A 15,717-nucleotide genomic window follows, 5' to 3' on the forward strand; every position below is an offset into this window, starting at 1 on the left:
TTTTCAAAACCAAATGAATTTAGGGTATTAGTTAGCCCGGAAGGTCTCAAAGTTGGGTGGCTTTCATAAACTCTTGTTCTTCTTAATTTCCCCTTATTTCAGTCATGTCTCCCTTACTGCTTACCTACTAGATAGCTAAACTAGCGCGATAGTGGCTATGAGCATGAGATACGTAGGTTTTAGAGAACCAAGATTCTTTCTCTGGTGAATTTAGTGGAGATGGGCTTTTGTCCATGTATAGAGCATTTCTTTCTTTCTGATCCAGATAAAGGACTGTGTACTGTGTGGTATGTCAGGATGAGTGACAACGAGGACGAAGAAGGTAACGAAGAACTTTCAACCGAATACCAAACTACCATACATGCACATATCAGAGGTCAGGTGGGGCCGGCGTGAGGGGGGCAAAAGATTCTGCGGACAGGGGCCAATTAATCTGCCTTCGCGGCTAGATGAAGAATTAGGTACTAGGAAATGTTCAAGGTTCCTTCACGCCTGTCCTCCCGGAGTTGGAGGGGATTACATATGTGTAATTGTGCTTGTGATCGGGATCAAAAATATGATATCGATAGCGGTAAATATATGAACCTCGGATGAACTGTGGGTTAGTGCGGTCAGATACATACAATTATTTACTATACCGAAATTAAAGTTGAATTAAATTAAGGGACTCTAACCATTTATTACCGTCATAGATCATGATATCTAGTGAACCGAAAAGTGCCCCAAGAGAGACCGGCCTTAGAGAATGCTACATGTAGTTGTGGATACATGTAATCGATTTCGTAGGTTAAGTACATGTATGTACATGTAGGTAAATACATGTACCTTGGATGAGGTTACAAGTACATACATGTACATACATTATGTATCACGTATTTCCTATGTGTTGATGAGAATTTGAGAACATGTAGTGATATACACTTGTATCTCTGTAGGTACTTAGGTACATGTACTGTACATACACTTGACCCATATTAAAAGGCCCGTGCTGTTGCAACGAATATCGGCCGTCTTGGCACGACACGTGAGACCCCCTCTGAAGGTAGTCATCCTATCAGAGCCTCAACATCGCGACAAACACCCCGCCCAGACAAAAACACCCAAGCCCGTACCACCCAATCCTCACCGTGCTAGCACCAAACTCAGCATCAAATTCACTAACCCAAATATTGTATATTACAAGGCTCTGAAATTTATTCACCTCCATTATAGCTTGCGAAGGCTTGATCAAAAACGTAGCAGAACACGCTCTAATTTTTTATTTTTGCCAGGTTGTAATCGTGGCATATTTCGTAACATGGCCAGGACGCGGCTTGAGTAGGCAGAGCTGGAACGAACGATCTACTATACCGAAATGTTTCTCGACAGCACATCTCTTAGCCTTGTCTTAGCCTATCAAAGGCAACCCGATCAAAATTATCGCGGATGCAGGGGCCATGCATCGTAGTTTGCGTGCGGCCCGCACGGATGATGCGGGTTACGCAAAGCGATATGTACCCTACATGCAATTGGCTGCTTGACGCGATAAGTTAGGTTTTGGGTGGGACACCGTCTTGCACGTTATCAACGAGCACGTAATTTCCGAGTAAGCATCCCCACGACGCGTCTCCTTTGTTTGGCAAAGTATTACTGTTACACAATGACCACGCTCCAACAGTTGCAGACTTCATGTCTAGGTCTGCTATTCTCGACACAGGCACACAAGGTTGGATTTGCCCGGTTGGGAGTCCAAGAGAATGTTAATATCCTGAGCGAGCAAGAGCAGTACCTGCTGGGGCTTTACGATCGGCTGGGAGAGGTCTGCCTTGAGCGAAGAGTACTAGTGGCCGAATTAGAGGGTGATGGTTCATTCCCCCCACACTCTCTGCGTAGAGATGAGACTAATATGTTGATTTTGACTTAGACAAATCAACTGCAGATGAGGGCGAGGAAAATCTCCAAGAGAGGACTGCGGTAGCGGAAAGCGAGCTTCTGCAAAGCACGGCAAAGACACAGATGAAAGACAAGGTCCTCGAGACGACCCTCATCACCCACCCCATCTTGAAGGCGGTGCATTCTGGCGCAGGGAGCACGGCTAAGGAACGGTCCGTATATTGTTTTTCTACCTTATTGTAGACCAGATCAGGCCTAACATTGTTTGCATAGGGCCTTACTGCCCCTCATCCAACGCCGCGACATGCTCTCACTCACGCATGCGAACCTCTCCCAAGTTCTCACTTCCACGCTCGACAACATCTCGCAGACGCAGGCAGCAATTGCGGATGCGCGGGAAACCAATAGGCAGCTCGCGGCAAGATTACTGGCGCTGACTGAGAAGCGAAAGAAGGAAAGAAGGAGAGCCGCGGGGGGAAGAGACGAGAGATATGACGAGGCTGAGAAGGATCTGAAAAATGCGAAGGTTAGGTGGGAGATTATGAGGAACGCTGTGCAGGCCATCATCGTGGGAAGCGGGGTGGACTGGACTGGTGATGCGAGATTGAGGAAAACGGTACTAGCGTGTGGGGAGGATATGATGGATGATGATTGATCGTTGTGGCTTTCTGGGCGCGTTATTTCACTTCCAGGTGCTTTAGCTAATTAGGGATTGCCATCTGGTTAATTCTTGCCTTAATTTCCCTAATTCAAGTCAGAATTACTCCCCTTCCCTCTCCCAGATTAACTAGCGTATATTGCAATGGGGAAGTCTTCACGTGAATTTGAATCATATACCATCACTCGGCTAAGTACTAAAATCTCAATGTCTGTTCATTAGATACTATCAGCCACTCTACAGTCGACTCTCACTATAAAGGCACTATTTATAAGGGTAACTGTTCTGTGGGGGTATATACACAAGTATTTATTATTCCAAACTTTTGTGTAAAATTAAGGGTAAACGGCCGAATACCTACAGTCGCTCACCTACTGACGGCGGATCCTGTCTGATGGTTCTGTTTGCAGTAATTTGCCCTTGGCGTCCAAAACCTAACTCTTTTATTGGCCTCAAATCCCTGACCGCCATCAGACAGGATCCGCCTTCACCCCGTGAGTGACTGTACTTGATATAAGGATACCCTTAGTAGCTTAAATCTTTTTTTTTTGGTGGGGGTGGGGGTACGTACCCTTATAGAAAGGGTAATGCTATGGTCAAATTTCCTCTGCAATTCATTATTAGACCGGAAATTAACTAAATAACCCTAACCCCGGTTTCTCATACCCATCTACTGTGGGTATGTACTACATGTATGTCAAGCTCTAGAAACTTATAATCCAGCCGTGGTACTACGCACAGAAATACAAATGAGTAAACTACATGTGTAATATACATGTAATTATATGTATGTATTTCTACCCCACGTTTCACCCCGCCAATCACCTATGTACACCCGCAGGGAAAAAAATGAGGAAACAGCGAGTAGCGTGACAACGGGTGCCTCCAACTTGACATCCCCACACCCGCAATACAACCCCATGAGTATTCCGTGGCCATGCCTTTTGACAAGTCTGGAAAGTGGATAGAGGCTACTCCGAATGAAAACATAAAAGTTATTGAAGCCCAAGCTAGGGAAGAGTAGGAAAGGCCGGATTGGGGGAAATGTATATAAAAATCATTGACAGCATGCCAAAGAGAATTGCAGCAGTAGTAAAGGACTAGGGAGATCATAGGGGGTGGTGAATATAGTTTAGAGGCCATAGTATCTATTCTGTATTTTATTGTTTAGTTATATTACTTCTTTTCATTTTTATCCCCGCTGTTTCCTCACTTTTTTCCTGCGGGTGTACTTTAAACAAGGCGCGCGGCTGGGTACATATCATGATCACGTGTACCGTGAAACCCCGCGGTTAATAAGCCGGTATTATCCGCCCATATTCGATCACTACATGTAGATTATCATCATCATTGTCACCGTGTCACCATCACGTTTAAGCATCACCATGGAAGGACTAGGCATTGCGGCAAGCATCATCGGTGTTATTCAACTTACCGGAAAGGTCTCTTCTCTGGGTTACGGTTACATTAGCAAAGTTGGTCAAGCGCAGCAAGAAATCGAAAGTTTCCTCAAAGAGCTTGCTTCTCTTGAGAAGTTCCTTGAACTTATTGACAGTTATGTCAAAGCAGGCACAGCAACGTCTGATGCACTACAGGCATTAGACGAACCACTTCGCACATGTATGCGAGAGCTGAAGAACTTAGAGTTAAAACTGAAGCCTAAAAAAAAGCCATCGTGGTTCAGAAAGAAAATGGGGTTAACCTCACTCATGTGGCCTTTGAAAGAGAAAGAGGTCACTGAAATAATAATAAGGATAGAGAGGAACAAAACCTCTTTTCTTTTGGCGCTGAGTTTAGACAATATGTAAGTATGAACATTACTTTCTTCGTGCTGAAAACCCTTACTGATGCCCCTGGGAATAAGTTCGCAGCTTCGGGCAAACTTAATAGCCCAGGGCTCTTCGAGACAGGCCGACGATTCTGCTCGTGCAGGTATGTGAACCTTTCTAATATCTGCCACCAATCGATCATGTCACACATTCCTCCCAGCAAGCAAGTTTTGTATTGTCATTGGATGTAATCTACGGAGGATTTCTGAGCGATATTTGAATTATTACGCTTATATATATGGGGAAATGCAGAACAAACCCGCAAAAACGCTCTTAATTGGCTGTACCCCGGAGACTTCGACGAAACACATACCCAGATCGGAAGCGTGAGACAAAAAGACACCGGCGGTTGGCTCTTAAGACATGAAAGTTTTCAAAAACTAGTCAGAGGGGAACAGGGTTCTAGACTTATTTGGGGTTATGGCATTCGTAAGTAATACAAACTATCAATCGAACTTTATATACAAGGGATGTTAACGAGTTGCCCAATAGCTGGAGCTGGCAAAACATTCTTGAGGTTTACCCCCCCCCCCCCCTTTCTTCTCTGCCCCAAACGAAAGAGAAAGGTCTAAATACATAGATATCTACTAGCTACGCCGTGGTAGATCATTTCCTATCTCAGGCACAGCAAAAAGGCTACGGAGTAGCTTATTTCTATTTCAACTATAAAGAAAAGGCGCAGCAAAGTCCTAATATCGTCATTGCTAGTCTTTTAAAACAACTTGCTAGCCAATTGGTACAATTGCCCGATGGAATCTCGGAATTATACAAGCTAGAAAAAGAAAATAAACGTCCTACTTTAGCCCAACTAGTCGAAGTCTTTCTTGCAACTTTCAAGTTGTTTGGTCAAGTGCTTATAGTTTTCGATGCCCTGGACGAATGTGACGAAGATTCCCAGCGGGCGAAGCTCCTTCCACTGTTTCATCAGATGGCGGACGTGGGGGCCGGTTTATTCATCACTAGTCGTCAACACCCAGAGGACATTCAAGAATCGTTCAAAGATGTAGTCAAGATTGAACTTTCGGCAAAAAGTGACGATATAAAAAGCTACATAGAAGAGAGAATTGAGCAGAATACAAGGGCGAAACGACTGGTTCATGATGGAAAATTTGGGGATCGTATAGTCTCGCAGTTGACCAAATGCGCTAATGGGATGTATGTGCTTAAACCCCAACCCCCCATCCCCACAATAGTTATATATATATGCATATATATTCTAAACCATAATTACATGTATAGGTTCTTGGCAGTGCGGTTCCATCTTGACTACATTTGCCAACAGACCACAGTCAAGCAGATATTCATCGCACTCGAGACCTTGAAGGACAATATTATTGGGGAGAACCTACTAGATCCTACCTATGACCGAGTGAAGGAAGCTATTATAAATCAGCCGAAGAATTGCGCAAGGTTGGCAATTCTCATCCTTTCATGGCTTGTCCATACAAAACGGATACTTAGCATTAAGGAGATCCAGATTGCTGTCTCTATTGAGCCTGGGCGATACGAAATAGATGATTCAGACCTACCCGATATCAAAACAATTCTGGACGTGTGTTTTGGCCTGGCAAGCATCGATGAGAATAGCGGCACCATCAGGCTATCCCACCTCACAGTTCACGATTATCTCATGAGAGATCCCGTCATACTAAAGAACGCAATCCTCAATGTCGCTATTGCTTGCACAACGTACAACTCTTTTAGTATTTTTGCCGAGTTGATGCCGCATGAGTTTTTAGATAGGGAGGAATTATGGGAAGCTCGACTTGCATTGTATCCCTTCCTAAAATATAGTGCACTCTTCATGTCTTCACACCTTAAATCTTGCGAAGAGGAGTCAACACAAGATGTTGTTCTTGAATTTCTCCAACGTCCGGGAAACCTTAATTTTTGGGTTCTGGCTCTCCATTATTTCAAAAAAAGGCAACGAGCTTACCAATTCTACCCTATTTTTTCCAGCAAAGACGGGATAGAGGAGCTACCATCTGGTTGGCCATTCTCAAGCTCCTACAGTAAATCTTGGAACCCTCTAGAAGGTGCGTCTCGAATTGGCCACGCTCTACTAGTTCAGAGACTAGTAAGGGAGGGGTATAATTCTCCAATCGCGGTGAGGTTGGCAGCATCCGAAGGACACGGGGACGTTGTTATGCTTCTGATCAATAATGGAGTAAACGCCTCTGATATTTCGGATCACAAAGGCAATCTGCCGCAGCACTTGGCAGCAAAGATAGGGCTAGCAGAGGCAGTGAATATGCTACTTGATCGGGGTGCGGACATTGAGGCTAAAAATATAAAGGGGAATACAGCACTCCATCACGCGGCATCAGGTGGGCATGAAGCGGTCATCAGACTGCTGCTTGATCGGGGTGCAGACATCGAGACCAAGCATCAGTATGGTTTGGCGGCACTCCATTACGCGGCATTGGGTGGGCATGAGGCGGCCGTCGGACTGCTGCTTGATCGGGGTGCGGACATCGAGGCGAAGGATCAGTATGGGTGGGCGTCGCTCTATTACGCGGCATCACGCGGGCATGAAGCAGCCGTCAGACTGCTGATTGATCGGGGTGCGGACATTGATGCCAAGGATGAGAATGAGTGGACAGCACTCCATGAAGCGGCATCACGCGGGCATGAAGCGGTCGTCGCAGAGCTGCTTGATCGGGGTGTAAAAATTGAGGCCAGGGACGATAATGGGTGGACAGCACTCCATTATGCGGCAGCACGCGGGCGTGAAGCAGTCATCGCAGTGCTGCTTGATCGGGGCGTGGACATGGAGGCCAAGGATGAGAATGGATGGGCAGCACTCCATAATGCGGCATCACACGGGCATGAAGCGATCGTCGGGCTGCTGCTTGATCGGGGTGCGGACATCGAGGCCAAGAGTAAGCGTAAGGGGACAGCACTTCATAATTCGGCCTTAAGCGGGCGTGAATCGGTCGTCAGACTACTGCTTGCTCGGGGTGCGGACATCGAGGCCAAGGATGGGAATGGGTGGACAGCGCTTCATAAAGGGGCATCAATGGGGCGTGAAGCTCTCGTTAGACTGCTACTTGATCGGGGTGCGGACATCGAGGCCAAGAGTAGGTCTAATGGGACAGCACTCAATAAGGCGGCATCACACGGGAATATGGCTGTCGTCGGACTGCTGCTCGACCGGGGTGCGGACATGGAGGCCAGGGATGAGAATGGGTGGACAGCACTCCACAACGCGGCATCACACGGGCATAAAGGGGCCGTCGGACTGCTGCTTGATCGGGGTGCGGACATCGAGGCCAAGGATAGAAATGGGCTGACAGCACTCCATGCCGCGAAAGCGAAACGCAAGGATAAGATAATTGACCGACTTCTTAAGGGTAGTACCGGTAGTACCAATAAACCTTTGCCGTAAATCGTAAGGGATATGAAAGATGTTTCGTATATATATACATGTGGTATGCTTAAGCCGGTGAACACTACTCATTTTATTCATTACTTTCTTTCTCAAAATAATTTCTCTTATCTTCTATCCACCCTATAGCTACGTCACAATATTAGCACATGGATTTTTATTGCCCTTTTAGCACCTAATTGACCATTGTTACCGAGAGGTTTGACGGGAATTGATGCCAGGCCAAGTGATATATATTTATTATCCTCTAACTTTACATCTTATGTAACGTCTAGCATTTATACAGCCTCGCCATATCCGCCACATCTTTATAGACACAAGTCCTCGTTAATATTCTATCAGAAAGCCGGATTAAGAGATATAGCTACATATACGTAACCCTCCATATAAGGGTCTGGAGAGGAAATTGCGTGCCTCGGGGGGTTTCGCTTCGTATGCTCTCCCGGCACCGGATCCCTCCGCTATATATATACTTGCGCGTCACCGGCCCATTCCGCCACCTGGGCTTGGACGGATTAATACCCAAGCTCGTAGGGTAGCAAATTTATCCAAGCTATCATACCATGAATTAAACAAAAAAAAAAAAAGCTATCATTCGAGTGATTACCCATGACTCCCGTATGTACAGTATCCACAACTGCCCTTGCGCAACTTAGGGTGTAGATGGATTGGTAGTACAGTATAATTTTTTTTAGTACTATGCCGAGACAAACGGGGTCATTGAAGGATTCGGCCGCAAGCTTTCCTGGGGGCTTGCTTATATTCGTATACGAATAAAAAAAAAATCATACAAAAACATTTCTCTAGTATACAGTACGAAAAAATGGGGTGAAATCAGTACTGTATGACTACGGGATTTAGTGGATAATACAGAATTAAACCGGCACTATACAAAGAATGCCGTAGTAATGCCGTATTCCTGCTGCATTACTAGCGCATCAAGGGGAATAACGTAGCGAATCCATACCCTTTTTTGATATTGTAATCATATGCTTATAGGGATATATATCAACTTAGAATAATATAGTTCCCGGTCCGCTAAACTCTATCTCCTCTATAAGAATACTTGTCACTTTGGGACTACATGTAGCTATAGAAAGTCGTTCCACCCCGCCGCACACAGTGATAGCCTGGCCTCAGCCTGTGCAAAACCAAAGAGTCTTCTACATGAGGAACCACTCTCCCGCCCCCCACGCATAATTAAAAGTAGACAAATGCCAACAAAAAGAAAAAGATATGTGTGTGGTTCCAGAGGGGGTCGAACCCTCGACCTTGGCGTTAACATTTTTTACAATATTAGCACCACGCGCTAACCAACTGAGCCATGGAACCATGCTTTCTATGCTACCACTTTGGAATTATAAACAGATTGTTTCAGCGCACAATGCTAAGCGAGTGATGCGGCATGACCCACCTACCTTGCCCCAACAAAACCGAGCATTTGCATTTATGGGTGTGGACGACGAAAGTTACATGCCAGGGCTGTTGAGATCGGCTACATAGCAATCTGATCTGTAGCGCCATCGTAGGGTAAGAGTTGATCGAAGTGCCAAGCCCCGGATGTTGAGCTCGAGATATATATGTACGATCGGATAAGAGCCGGAGTGGCTAGGCCTTTCTTATTTTAATCCATTTTACACATGATCTCCCAAGTATGAGAAACTTATCTACGTTCATAAGGCATCTCTCAAACCTGAAAGCTCGTTGCGGGCAAACACGAATAACAAGCAATGCTTAGAAACTAGTTCCGATACTCATAATTTTTTAAAGACTTGCAATTGATGGAGCCTAAATATAGGGTGAGCTTTAATTGGGGGTTTTGCCTTCCACAGGGGGCGTCACTTGGCCAGGAATGACCGTCACAATGTTTCACTAGACTTAGCATGTGATGGATTGGATACGGATAAGTTGATTCTTCAGATGTAGGATCGTGTGATATATACAATGCACTCTATAGTAACCGCTCACAATCAATGATTCAACGATAAACAGGTTGCGTGTAGCGAGGAAAATCATTATCACATGAATCCCTCGTAAATAATAATAATCAGAACGTCAAACAGCATCCATTAAAACCCTTGTTTGGTTATCCAAACGTAAGCATGAGTCATTCCCCCATACCGTACAAGCTCCGATAGAATAGATGGCTCAAGTAAAAAGTCCTCTTAGGTAGTGAAGACAGAATATGAAGTCCTCCAAAATGATTATTATGTCGTACTGGTATCGTTTTCCCACGCACCATCCCTATCCTATTCCCCTGCCCTAGCAAACCCCTGTTAAAGAAAAAAAATACTCTATGGTCATGAATTACAACTATTTTCTTCTTTCTTTTTCGTGTTTGTTTAAAAAAGAATTACTCCTTGCGGATGTATTCCCTGCGGTAGAGCTCATCAACCTTGTTCAGGTAGTAGGCTCCCTTTGAGATAGTGTCGGCTGAACCGGCGGGAGTGAAGTTGCCTTTTCCGTGAACGTTGTGGCGGAGGTTGCACATCTATTAAGAAAGAAAAGCGCGTTAGTATCCATAAAAATATCAAAATCAACCAGGGTGGAACGAGGGAAAGCATACATCATCGTAAACCTGTGGCTCAACAACTCTCCTCTGCTCGAGTCTCTCCAGCAAGTTAAGCTTCTCAGAGATCTCCTGTGTGCTTCCATTTATTCTCACGGAGAACAGGGAAGCCGCCAACCCTGAACCGTAGGAGAAGAGACCGATTCTCTTGCCCTGAAGACCCTCGGAAGAAACGTTTGACAAAAGAGAACAAAGTCCAGAGTAGACACTGGCAGTGTACATGTTACCGCACATTGTGGGCGCAGTCAAACCAGGCTGGACACGTTCCTGGAACCTCTTCTTGGCGAGACCCATGAAAGTCTTCTCAATGTTGCGGTCAGATAGCGATTGCTCGTAGTCGAGTTCGCGGAGGTCCGCGGGGATGGTGCTGAACTGCTCAGCCTCCGGACTGGCCAAGAAGTCGTTATACAGCAAGCGGGCATACGACTTGGAGACAAGCTTGCAGGTAGGAGCGTGGAAGAGCATGTAATCGAATCGCTCGATGCCCTCACTTACAGTAGTGTGGCCATTGCCATTGGCGACACCCTGGTGTTTTGCAGCAGCGGCGGCAATGGTTGCTTCCCGGTTGTTGTACGCCTTGTAGCAAGCGTCAACAGCCTCGGTGTAGCAACGGATGGAGAAGTGGCCATCAACAACCGGGTACTCGCTTGTGAAGTCAGGCTTGTAAAAGTCATATGCGTGCGCCATATAACTACCACGTTTTCCTGGCTCGAGGACAAGAGGGGCATCAGGGCCGATAAGCATAGCAACACAACCAACACCACCGGTAGGTCTGGCAGCGCCCTTCTTGTACAGCGCAATGTCACCAGCAACGACAATCGCGTTGCGGCCGTCCCACGCGGAGGACTCAACCCAGTTGATGGCGTTGAAAAGGGCGTTGGTACCACCATAGCATGCATTGATGGTATCGACACCCTCAATGTTGGTGTTTCCGGATGGTGCAAAAAGCTGCATCAAGACGGACTTTACAGACTTGGACTTGTCGATAATTGTCTCGGTACCAACCTCGAGACGGCCAATTGAGGTGGGGTCGATCGAGTACTTCTCAAGGAGCGACTTTGTGGCGGTCAAAGCGAGGGAGTAGATGTCTACATTGCGGGGTAAGCCATACGTCGATACAACATCCCCCAAAGGTTGTGATTATAGGCCAGCATACCTTCCCGGTCATCGCAGAAGGACATTTTTGTCTGCCCAAGACCGATGGTGTACTTTCCAGTAGACACGCCGTCGAACTTTTCCAGCTCGGCTTGGTCAACGCACTACATGATGGTTGTCACAGTTAGCAAGAATTACAACTTCGATTGGGTCCATTAGAACCCCCCCCCCCCCCCTTTTTTTTTCATCACCGGGGGTCTCGAGACAACAGGAAACCAACTCACCTGGCTGGGGAAATAGATTTCCATGGCCTTGATGCCGACATTCTGAGCACGAGTACACATTATTGCTGATGTTGATTAAAGATTGAAATCTAAAGTTCTAAGGTTGTGATGTAAAAGAGCAATTGAGAAGGAACCGTAGTGTAGAAGGAGCTTGTGGGATGGATGAGTGGATGGAGGAGAATGTAGGAAAGAGAATGAACGGTGGAAGGGCTCGTGCAGATAAAGTAGCTCTTGGGGTGGCAGAGTAAGAGGAGGCTAAAGGGCCTAAGCGGATGGGCGATTTTTTTGTTGTCCCCCCCCCCCCCAAACGTGCGGTGACCAACCCCATTCAGGAACAGTACAACAGCAACGGCAGGTGCAGGCAGCTCAAGTCTTGGGAGAACCTACCGACCAGAAGGTGCCCATTGTGAGTAGTACATACATGTTGTGGTGTATGTCCTCTATCTACCAACAGGCAATTTAATAACGACTTGATCATCCCATCATACCCATCTCTCCCAAAAGCTTTAGCCACTGCTGAGGACCCCAGAGCAGATTTTTGTAAATCAAGAGAGCTCCGTAAACCCGTTTCATACCTCCACCAATTTCTGTGTAGCTACATCTCCAGAGTACGTGTTGTATCAGTAGCTACAAGTTACGAACACACTGTCCTCCGATCTCCAGCAAAGACTGAGACTCTGTGTTTCCTTGCGCCATGGGTTAGGGCTTGCAGCACCCTGCATGCGCTCCGAGAAACGAGCAAAAAAACACAAGGGACCACCCCCCCCCCCCCAAAATTCGCAATGCTTGCGGCATACATAGCCCCTACTGAGACCTTATCTCGTGCCCTGAACTTGGCAATCTTAAACCCCCCCCCTTATCCTGAACCCTTCATGTTTCTTGTCGATCCGTGTTCTCCCAACAAACCAAACAAATGAAAAAAAAAAAGCCCTCTCATCGTACGATGTTTTTCCTTGATGTATCTGGGCATAGAGCAGAGCTTCGTTGGGATTTCCGGGAGAAGCTCATTTCGGAGCGGGTGACCTTGCCCGACCTTTCTCTTTTTTGGGCAAACCCCTGAACTACATACATATGAGCGCGACTTTTTTTCTTCTTTCCTTTTTCTCTCTCACCTCTCTTTCCACCGGCCATCCTCGTTCTCGCTGGTTGCTGAGCAGGACCGTTGGGAGGATCCACACTCCTGGAAAGAAAGAAAGCAAAAGAAGAAAAGAAAAAAACGTGAGAAGAAACCAATGTGAGTAGAAGTAGGTATTGCGGTATGATTTGCTGTTGTTTATGCGACGGAGCCGCAATGGATAAGTAAGTTTTCGGGCGTGCGGGCAGCGGCATGGCCCATCGTTCCAATGGAACGATACCGGCTCCATTCGCGGATTCGGAACCAGACCAACCCCATTTCAGGCGTTGGATGTGCTACGAAAAAGGAAAGAGCTACTCATAGCATAGGAAAAACCATTGACTACAATTCACATATTTGGCGTCTCACTCGTGGTGGATTGATGAATTTCTGTTCCCCCAGCCCATGCGGCTACATACATACTCATGTAGGGCAGGAAAATAAAGGCGCATCATACTCTAACCTGCAAGGCCAGCAAACACCCGCCGGCCGCTAGCGCCGCAGAAGGAACCAGACCGGGGGCACGCCTTTTCTGGTTTGGGCTTGGGATCGGAGAGGGCTTCTCGAAGCTCCAGTCATTGACCGTACATCCGGAAGCTCCCCCCCCCCCCTTTCGATGATGTATTATTACGGAGCTTATGATGCGCAAATGTTCTCTTTTTATTTATTTATTTCTATTTCTACATCGCTGGGCAGTCGGGGCACGTACCCCTAGCATTGCCTACGTGGTAGGGTGCGGGGAGCTTCCGCTCCAGCGGGGGTTTTGGGGAGCTTATTTTAGCCTTTGCAAAACCTTGATGAGGTCTCCAAGGACTCCCATGGCTGTGACTTCAGCTCCAGCACTGATCAGGGTGTCAGTACAAATAACAGTCGAGTCGAGGATAATCGAGCCAAGGAGCAACCTACCCTGCACCCTGCACAATGAGTGCTCTCTCGCCATATCTCTTGGTGTAGAAAGAGATGATGTTATCACTCCCCTTCAATCCCGCAATCGCCGAAGATTTATCGAAGCTATCCACGAACACACTGTCAGCACCGCAAAACCACCCAGAGCTCCACTCCAATATCCACAAACTTACGTCTTCAGCCCCACACTGACCGCCTTCGTCCCGACGTCCAAGCTCCCCACAAACCTCGTCACCCCACCCGCAGCCTCCGCCTCCTCCTTCACGCTCTTCATCTCCCCATCGAAGCCCGCTAGCCCCTCAAGAAACTCCTCCGCCGTCTTAGCCGCAACTAGCGGCTCGGGTACCAACGACTGTATCGGAAACGACGTCGGCGACTCGACCATCAGCCCCGACAGCCTTGCGAGGATTGTCAACTTCCTCGCCACATCCAGCCCATTCAGGTCATCCCTCGGATCAGGCTCCGTGTACCCCAGGTCCCTGGCCTCCTTGACACACTCTGCGAAGCCCTTCCCGCCGTTATCGCCGCCCAGCGGCGCAAACGAGTTAAACAGGAAGCTCATGGTCCCCGAGAACACACCCTCGATCTTCTGCACCTCATCGCCCGTCTCGATGAGCTCCTTGAGCGTGCTCAAGACAGGGAGGCCCGCGCCGACCGTCGCCTCGTGGAAGACATATCCGGCGCCGTCGACACCGTTGTTGGCGGATGCATCGTAGATAGCGTTCCAGAGGGAGAGGTCACTGGAGAAGCCCTTCTTGTTTGGCGTGACGACGCTGATGCCCGACTTGAGCAGGGCCGGGTAGTTCCCCGCGAAGCCGACGTCGGCGGTGTTGTCGACGAGGATGACGGGGCCGGGAGCGGCGGTCAGGAAGGAGAGGGTCTGCGAGAAGGAGGGGGCGGGGCTGGTGGCCGCGGTGCTCCAGGAGGTGAGGTCGATCCCGCTATAGTCGGCGGAGATGATGGCTTGGGTGCTGCGCGCGATGAGAATTGTGCTGAGGGGGCGGCGGGAGGTCGAGGCGTAGGACGCGAGCTGGGAGATGAAGGCTTTGCCGACGCCGCCGGCTCCTGGTGGGGGTTAGAGCGGGAGTGGGACGCAAAGGGGGGGGGGGGGTAGAGGGGCTTACCGATTATTGCTACGTAGACTTTGGACATGGTGCTGTGTTGTGGTGGGGAATTGAGGTGGTGGTGTTTGTTGGAGGTGTTTTGGGGAAGCAATGGTGGGGCAATTGCGGGGGGGGGCATTTGAAGACTTTTGAGCCCCATAGAAAACTGACAGACGTGCAGGGTTTGTTCAAAATGCGACCGGAGCACGCCATTCTAGATGGCAAAAAAAACAACTATGGGAACCACACCAGGACTCGCACAACTGGAGAAATATATACACACAGCAGTTAAACTCACACGATGTTAACCTGCAAAGAGTGCGAGTGATAGACTGGGATGTGGCTATGCTGGCTGGGAGAAGTGGCTGTCATGACGAGTGATATCTCATGCATGGGCTTGGCACCCGCGGACGAAACACCCTTCGCGGATTGGCGGCATGAGGTGCTATCAGTGGAACACTAACATTTGATGTCAAAAAACATGCTTCGCGGGAAGTGCGTACAATGGCACCTCGCTATGGCTGGATTGCCAGGATTCACCAAATCTCAAGGAATCAGGGAACAACTTGATTTTGCAGTAGAAAAAATAGAACTCCGCGCGGGGCAGCAGGGCATCTTGCATATTGAGTTCCGCCATGCACAGCGGGGTGTAACTGTAGACCATAGCTCCTGATGGCATATTTATGGTACTGTAGGTAGTAAAAATAGTAGAGTGCTAAATATCATCACCACCAAAACTTATCGCTTCAACTGCCGTACTACAGGCCCTCTGTCGCTTAGACTCGCTTCCGGGTTGGCGTTTTGGATTATGGTTTGGTGCACCAGCTGGGTCAACAGGCAGTAATATCATCGTCACCTAGATCAAGATGGATACAAGTAGCTACATGTATTTATAATGT

At 47.8% G+C, this 15,717-nt stretch overlaps 4 protein-coding genes across 4 annotated transcripts; 2 read left to right on the plus strand and 2 right to left on the minus strand.

The window, feature by feature from the left end:
- Positions 1-1,297: 1,297 nt before the first annotated feature.
- On the plus strand, positions 1,298-2,527 carry LAJ45_09428 (uncharacterized protein; the record flags this gene model as incomplete). Its single annotated transcript, XM_046118971.1, has 6 exons — positions 1,298-1,317; positions 1,534-1,585; positions 1,664-1,705; positions 1,766-1,838; positions 1,904-2,084; positions 2,146-2,527. The coding sequence occupies 6 exons, from the start codon at positions 1,298-1,300 to the stop codon at positions 2,525-2,527; spliced, it is 750 nt and encodes a 249-aa protein (XP_045967786.1).
- Positions 2,528-3,915: 1,388 nt separating this feature from the next.
- On the plus strand, positions 3,916-7,747 carry LAJ45_09429 (uncharacterized protein; the record flags this gene model as incomplete). The annotated part of the gene is made up of 8 exons (XM_046118972.1): positions 3,916-4,334; positions 4,395-4,462; positions 4,612-4,788; positions 4,852-4,876; positions 4,951-4,960; positions 5,492-5,514; positions 5,599-5,613; positions 6,319-7,747. 8 exons carry the CDS (start codon positions 3,916-3,918, stop codon positions 7,745-7,747), a joined length of 2,166 nt encoding a protein of 721 aa, XP_045967787.1.
- Positions 7,748-10,100: 2,353 nt separating this feature from the next.
- On the minus strand, positions 10,101-11,755 carry LAJ45_09430 (uncharacterized protein; the record flags this gene model as incomplete). The annotated part of the gene is made up of 4 exons (XM_046118973.1): positions 10,101-10,238; positions 10,314-11,404; positions 11,473-11,575; positions 11,696-11,755. 4 exons carry the CDS (start codon positions 11,753-11,755, stop codon positions 10,101-10,103), a joined length of 1,392 nt encoding a protein of 463 aa, XP_045967788.1.
- Positions 11,756-13,581: 1,826 nt separating this feature from the next.
- LAJ45_09431 (uncharacterized protein) lies at positions 13,582-14,867 on the minus strand (the record flags this gene model as incomplete). The annotated part of the gene is made up of 4 exons (XM_046118974.1): positions 13,582-13,651; positions 13,716-13,820; positions 13,889-14,780; positions 14,840-14,867. The coding sequence occupies 4 exons, from the start codon at positions 14,865-14,867 to the stop codon at positions 13,582-13,584; spliced, it is 1,095 nt and encodes a 364-aa protein (XP_045967789.1).
- Positions 14,868-15,717: the final 850 nt, after the last annotated feature.

This window comes from Morchella importuna, assembly GCF_003444635.1.
Source record: "Morchella importuna strain M04M26 chromosome Unknown Morimp01GS036, whole genome shotgun sequence".
Lineage (NCBI taxonomy): Eukaryota > Fungi > Ascomycota > Pezizomycetes > Pezizales > Morchellaceae > Morchella > Morchella importuna.